The 7,532-nt window shown below is 33.6% G+C and overlaps 1 protein-coding gene across 1 annotated transcript; it reads right to left on the bottom strand.

Annotated features, from left to right (window-relative positions):
- Positions 1 to 1,520: 1,520 nt before the first annotated feature.
- LOC146133068 (transmembrane protein 163a-like) lies at positions 1,521 to 5,950 on the bottom strand. Its single transcript, XM_083397377.1, has 9 exons — positions 5,727 to 5,950; positions 5,613 to 5,667; positions 5,271 to 5,414; positions 4,860 to 4,903; positions 4,503 to 4,594; positions 4,340 to 4,439; positions 3,803 to 3,923; positions 3,277 to 3,418; positions 1,521 to 2,049 (listed from the first exon to the last, which is right to left on the bottom strand). The coding sequence occupies exons 1-9, from the start codon at positions 5,814 to 5,816 to the stop codon at positions 1,989 to 1,991; spliced, it is 849 nt and encodes a 282-aa protein (XP_083253503.1). The 5' UTR covers positions 5,817 to 5,950; the 3' UTR covers positions 1,521 to 1,988.
- Positions 5,951 to 7,532: the final 1,582 nt, after the last annotated feature.

Here is a 7,532-nt window from a genome sequence, read left to right as displayed (position 1 = left end):
ATACATGTTTGATTGACATTGGTCTATAAACGATAACGATTGCATAATAAAAAGGAGAATGGGTTATTTTGAGCAAGTTAATGAAAAAAAACTTGTAAATAACAAAAAGAACACAGATTTAAAAATTGCCCATACGGATTCCTTACACGAATTACACATTAAAAATTGCCCTTACGGATGCCTTTACACGCTTTGCCTTCGTGCAGATATTTTTCTGACTCGTCAATATTATATTTGCGTAAGTAAAACAAGTATTTTTTATGCCGTCAGAGTAGACACTAAATTGTTGTCGCATAACAAAAGTTCGGGAAGTTCTTCATTATCTAGATAACTAGTAATGTCGTGAACGATTTTGTGGTTAGAGTTTTAAATGACTGTGATTTTTGTGTGGTTCCACTCCAATAACTGGTAATGGGACCGCCAAAAAAGTTCCGTTTATCATTGTTGGTAATAGATCATGAGGGGTTAAATATCACAGGCCAAGTGAATTTACTCAGCAAAAAAAGCCTTTCTGGCGTATATGTATTTTTTAGCGTATAGCATTTATGTAAACGTGTAAGGCCTACTACTATTTTTTTTAAATCACATTGTTTGTAAATCTTTAAGGATACTCTTTTTGTAGTAGCCTACTATTCCGAAAAAGCAATTAAAATTATTACATTGCGTGGAAAACATAACCTAGTTATACTACAATCAGTTTAACTACGATAAAAATTACACTACGGTTTTCTTCAAATAATATTAAGAACACCCAATTACCTAATGTGTCCTTGAACCTAATATAAATAAATTTAGGTTATGTTTTAATATATTGCTCAAACTACATATTATAGAATCGTATGTATGTATATGAAATAATTTAAAATTTGGTCAACAAATCGTAAAGTAAACAACAACCTAAGTTTTAGGAGATCGAAACTTGCTTAACCGTCTAGTACGTTACTCGTGTATCTCCGAAATTTCTTATACGTACCATTAGGGTACGCGCAGCCTACCCCATATTGAGAATATAGCTACTTTAGTCTAAATCTCAAAGCACTAAGCCACATAAAACACGTGGCTCTATCAATTTGTTACGTAGATAGTAACACAAAAAATGCTCTTCAAATAACGCAACGCACATTATTTGGGTTACGGTGCGGGTAAGTGTTTGGGTTTGGGTGGGTATTATTATTAATAATAAAATATAAAAATACTTAACTCACCCATATCAAAACGCTAACCTGCACCCTAACCCAAATAATGTGCGTTGGGGTATGCGATATTTGTAGACCGTACTTTTTATTTATTTGTTTGCGTTACTTTCAACATACCAAATTGAAGTAGTCCCTAAAAAACTTTTAAACCTAAACCCAATTTCCTCCCCTAGTGCGCAAATATGACTACTTGTATAAACGCAGCAGAGGACCTTCCAGAAATTTTCTTTCCGTAATAATGCAAACAGCATCTGACGAGCATATAATAGAAGAACCTACTTGAACGTAACATTTAAGCGAAAACCTTTGTTGACGTGATAACTAGCAATAGTACAAGTAACAGCAAATTTACTCAAGGCGAAGGAGTATCAACGATCGAATTAAACAAAATAATTTCTTAAAGCTTTTATCGGACTGAGGTTTTGCAGCACGGAATTTCCAGCGATAACCCTCCTTTGAGAGGTCATATATATATATTTAACAATTGTGACCTAGCAGATGGGATTAACTTTGATGTCGCACGTAACTTTTTAATGTAATTCAATTTGGGAATTATTAAATGATTACGAACAGTAAATTATATTTTTTTGTTAAACTTTGGCGATAGGACATTAACACAAATTTTGTTTTTATAATTTCCGTCCCACTTGCCAACATAAAAATAGGTTTGCCCGCATTCTAAAAGGTTCGCCTACTCCTGATCTATGGTATAAGCATGGAAACAAAGTAAGAGGAAATGCAAAAGAACAATACTCAAATCACTAAAACGTGTTCAAAAAGCGTGAAATGGCATTACTTGGTTTCTAAATAGCTGGTCGTTTTACGAAGCTCTGGAACGTGTTTCGTCAGGAGCCTGAATAACATTTTATAAGTCAGTTATTTATGGTATTTCACACTTGTATAGCATATTTTAAAAACAAATAGCTAAACCGATAAACAGCATTAGCGCTAGCCAATTCATCAACATCCTTTGATTATTTCAATAATTGATCAAAGTCCTAAAGCAAACATCGGCGTGAATAAGCAGCAATACGGAGTCTAGAACCATGTAGCGCTCGCGTGGCAGCAAACAAAGAAGTTCAAAGCACAATACTGGCTGGCAGCGGAAAACTACAGTTGTGGATAGTTGAGGCGTTAAATCTCAATGAGCCTTAATACGCATGTTGTCTAACCCAAAGGTTTCCAAAATGTGCCCCGAAGCGCATTGGTGCGTCGTTTTAACTTTCCAAGGGCGGCGCACAAATATCAATTATTAATTTCTGAAATGTCCTTTCGAACTTGTTTTTACGAAGAATTACAGTAATTAATTATGATTTTCTTAAACAAACAAAAAAATATTTAACTCAAAATTAGTAAAAGTTCTCGCTGAGTGCGTCGCAAGCCAAACAAACTTGACCAACGGCAAAAGTTCAAGAACCACCGGTCTTAACTCTAACCAATTCAAAAAATAATAAAAAACTCTTACATCATGCTTCTTATTCTTTATTACTTTGGTGGATGGCGTTAAACGCAGCTTGTTGTTGTCTATGTCCATGTTAGTTTTAAATGTATTTTATTTATTTATTTTACATTTTTATTTTTTACGATTTATTTGTACAGATAGACTGATTATGTCATTCACTTATATGACAAGATGTATATTTATATTAAACGTTTTAGACCTTGCTGACTGATTGTTGTTCGAAGCGATGCGATTTTCAGGCTATTTATAGATTTTTAGAACTGTTATCGTCGGCATTATGTCTTCTGTTGGAGGGCCAGATTCTGTAAAAGCTTAACTATCATTGTTATGATTTAACAACCATTTCGTTATCGTAAAGTTTTAAGCCTATACCCATTACAGCAAGTGACAATCGTGGGTCGCGAATAAACCAAAAAAAAACACTGAAGTAGCGAATCGTGAAAACGAGGTGCCCATTATTACCGGAAAAGCCATGCAATTTACACATATTAAGTCTTATAGCTTATACAGGAAAGTTAACAAAAAGGTCATCGCAATTTAACAAAATTTGATCCGTCTTAAACTAAGCATTTGGTTTAAAAACGCATGAAATAATCACTGAGACACTGTGTAACTTACCAGAGTCCGTAAACTAGTAGAAGCAAGCTGACCAAAAGTCCTACAGTTGAATCGAGGAACCACATGTTATGGTTGGATTTGGTCACCTCAGAAGTCACAACCATCGACAGCGCAATTACAGCACCAGCCATTGAGTTCAGAGCTGAAAAGTTAGGTTTGGGAGCTTAAGTGCGCCGAAGCGCTTAAATTTGCTCATTCATAATTTGACAAAATGTTTTTTTGTTTAAACAAAAGACAACAAAAGTAAATATTTATTTTATAGGTTGGCCAAATGTACATATTTTGAAATTAATTTAATTTTTTTAATTTAGTTGGCCTGAATTTGTAAAATATTGAGCTAACACAAAAAAACGACTAGCACGTTAAGGAAAAAGGAACATGAATGTCATATAGTCAAAATATAAAGGAGGAACCTTATATCGAGGCTAGAACGGCACCATTCGTTTTCAGAACTTACTAATTTCTTCTGTGTTTTAACGCAAATGTTGTCAAAAATGGAACAAATAAGGTGTTTGCTGCGACTCACCATCAGTGAATACGGTCCAAGTAGAAAGATGCTTGGCAATTATTATTTTGCAAACAAACAAACTTGAACACAAACAAGTTGTGATAATAGAGGTTATAACAAGGGTACTGAAGCCATCTTCCTAAAGTGCAAATGCGGTTTGGTAAAAACTTCATAAAAGCATAATGCAAAACACTTAATATAAAATATGACTGTTTGCTTCTTTTTTCAAAAGTGGTATAATAACGTCAACTACATAGGCGTATATGCAAGATTGTTCAAAGTAATATATGTTCCTAAATTTATCTAAGAATTTATAGCTTTACAAAAGTATGCTGAAGTAATTACAAATGAAATCATGTAACTAGTAACATGGCTTTAAACAGCAAAACATCATCTACCAAAATAAATAATTCCTGTATAGCAGTAAAAATGGAAATTAAAACATAGTTGTAGAGTAGACGAAGGTACAAACAATTGTGTTTTTAATATAAACAAGAACACAATTTCATTCATTTCGTACATAACTGACGTACACTCATATTTTAATTGACGTACACTCATATTAGGAGTTTCTCCATCAAGTAGACCGTATATCGCTTTCCCGGCAATTCCGATAGATGAAACAATAAATAGAACTCCAAGCACAATACAAGATCTATAAATATAGAAGAGACACTATTTTATTATCTGGTAACCATTGTTTTAAACAAAAACTTACATGTGTTCACGGCGCATCGAAAATGTGTTATATGAACGGTAGAATCTCCACAATACAACTGCTGATGTAAGTAAATCTAGTATCGCGCTAAACTGCAAAACATGCAAATTTTAAAATATCGCATCTAAAGGAAAGTTGCACAGACTTCCTTCCATAGAATTGAAATTAGCTATTTAAATAAGGCAATCGCCTTAGGAAGGATGAATGCTGGCCTGACAGTCAAATAACGATATAAGGATTTTTTTGTATTGCAACTATATGAGTGAATATCCTGCTGTCATACAACTGTATAATCGCTATTAAACTCTTATTAGTAGTGGTAAACCTAATCAAAATTACTTTACGCCACAAACTTACCGCAAGTCCAAAAGCTGCAGAACTGTTCTCTTTTTCGGCGACCACTAAAATATAATTTTAATACTTGAACATATAGGAGAACTAATAATTGAAAAAAAGTGCGTTAGCCAGCTAATATACTAAAAATAAAAAATAAAACGACTATAGATAAAAATTATTAAATCTAGACGTCGCTAAAAAAAAAATTCAAATAAAATTGGGACACAGGTAAAGTTGGAACATAAGTAGTAAAAAAAAAGTTGGGACATAAGCATCAGAAAGTTGCTTATTGCATTAAAATTGCCCAGAGCAAAACGCCAAAGTTATAATGTCAGTCGAACTATTTTTAACAATAATTCTTTTTTGTGTGTGTTTTTAAAGAAATTTTAACTCAGACGTCTTTAATTTTACAAAATTAACAATTTAACCTACCAAATTCAAATATACCAATCGTAAGGGTAGCAATAATTGATATCCAAGAAACGATCATGGCTGCCCTTCTCCACTTATTTGCCTCCTTTGATGACATTTCTACTGGATAGTTATCTGGTGCGGTGTCTTCGTCAGGTATAAGATCTAGCATTAAGAAAATAGTACGTTACTACATTTCAGTTATATAATACTTCTTCGACAGATTTTATTCGAAGTTAAATGAGCATAGGGAAAATTTTGTCGCTGACTAACCGCACTTTTACTTGTAAAACATAAATGTTTCGCTGACTACAGGTTTTAACGTATAATTATTCAAAACGGTAAAAATTATATTATACTCACATTTCTTATCAGTGAAATCGAGCTTAATTTTTTCTGATGATTTTTCGTTGTTACTCTGAAACACCACAAAAACGGTTTGTTGGTTGAAAAAAGGTGTAAAAACTTAACACTTACGTAATTTGTGTTTGCACTGTGTGTAACAACATCGGTAGTTCTTGAAGTGGCGTATTTTCCATTTTCAGTGCTAGGTTTGCCAAAATCCATTGAGATGCTGTTCACATTGGTCGAGATGATTGTTATGACTCTTTCATTGGCCTTATTAAACGATATATACTTGCGGTATGTGCATACTACCTTTGCATACTATTCGTAGAAACACTTCTTACAGATTCCGTTAAAGATTGTATCTGAATGTAACATTTTATATTACGAAAGAATGGCATAGGCCTATCACTAATTTTATAAAAAAACGTCGTAACGTGATGTTTCAAAGATAAGTTATTATAAGAAATCTGAGGTTTTTAAACGATATTGTGCTCAAACATACTGCTGAAGTTTAATTTTAATCTCGTGACATGTAGGCCCTAATCAACTTTAGTTAATTTCGTTTAAATTGACGCAAGTTTAATGTTTATAGAGACTTCAACTTTCAAAGTGGGGCACGTTAACTGTATGTCGTGAAGCATTGAGCAAATACTAAAATTTGATATTTGAATTCCCTGTTTTAGCTGTCACCACAAAAAAATGCAACAAGAGCTAAATGGTCGAATTGCAAATTCATTTTTTATCACCGCGATTAAGTTTAGATAAGAAAGGGAATTATGTACATCGCCTTTGGAATATAGCAACACTGCAACAGGCAACATAGTTTGAAAACCTTTACAATAGTTAAATGAGCAGTCAGGGAAAATATCGAAGTATTGTATTTCCTCATCTCCTATTTTTTTCTCCGATTTTCAGTTTGGTATATAGGTAAAAAACATTGTTGTTTAGGTTGAAAACAATAAACCCCTACAGTACCGGTAGTTGAACTTTCGATCTGATTCTGGGGAATTAAACACAACATTAGGTTGTAATTTTTGTAAAGTAGGATTTTGATGTTGAACATGGATTGTTGTAAAGGTTAATATGGATACCTGGACCTAAGTTTATTTTGTTACTTTTAAATGATTGATTTAATTATAACATATAGAAAAGTTCAAGCAAAAAAATCGGTTGAACCGTAGCACATCGGTTGCGCTAAAGTGGCTAAACTAAAGAGATTGACTTTAACCTTTTCAAAGGACAACTATTGAGCTATTAACATGAAAAACACATGCTAATAAGATAAACAACACAACCGCCTACTACATTATTCTTTCTTGTCTGAACTCCATATGAGCGTGTTGTCGAATTCGCAAAACGCGTTATCTATTAGTCCACGGCTAACTATATAACTATTTTAAATAAAAAGGCTTTTTTACAAGTCATCGAGTAAAATTCACAGCATGAACCCACTAAATTCGCTAGTCCTAAGATAAATTTTCAGTGGAAATTCCTAAAATCCACCAGGCCACTTCATTTTTGCTTACAATTTAACTGATTAGCTGGAATAAGACGGGTTGGGATTGTTATCAACAAAAGTGCTACTTACTGCAATACACTAAATCACGCCATTACTAATTGAATGCAACGCTCCACTTCAATCGAGGCAAATATATAGAGAGATAGGCTGCCACGTAAGCTTTTAGCAACTTAGTTTAGTTGTATAGCTATTGACGGCTCAATGCAGTAAAACGTATTCCTTTAAGCAAGGAGTTCGTAGTCGTAGTAAGTGTTAACTGCTCCGCATGCTGCTGCTTTCCGGAGTTACACCTCTGTTATGAGGATAAGCTCACAGCAATATTTGGTCATGCAAGAATGCACTTTGATTGGCCGCTGGCGTGGGCTGGAAACAATTGATTAAATCATGAAGGCCAATTTACAGTGAAAAGAATAATT

Source organism: Ascidiella aspersa, chromosome 9 (genome assembly GCF_963924565.1).
Source record: "Ascidiella aspersa chromosome 9, kaAscAspe10.2, whole genome shotgun sequence".
Classification (NCBI taxonomy): Eukaryota; Metazoa; Chordata; class Ascidiacea; order Phlebobranchia; family Ascidiidae; genus Ascidiella; species Ascidiella aspersa.
Note: the sequence above shows the minus strand (reverse complement) of the source record. Positions and strands in the feature narration are given on the sequence as shown.

Excerpts from the sequence above, each read along its gene's own strand:
- LOC146133068 (XM_083397377.1), bottom strand. The coding sequence starts at position 5,816 with ATGGATTTTGGCAAACCTAGCACTGAAAATGGAAAATACGCCACTTCA. Across the intron at positions 5,415-5,612 it reads CGATTTCACTGATAAGAAAT|ATCTTATACCTGACGAAGAC; the intron begins GTGAGTATAATA and ends TCTTAATGCTAG. Across the intron at positions 4,440-4,502 it reads TCGATGCGCCGTGAACACAT|ATCTTGTATTGTGCTTGGAG; the intron begins GTAAGTTTTTGT and ends CTATATTTATAG.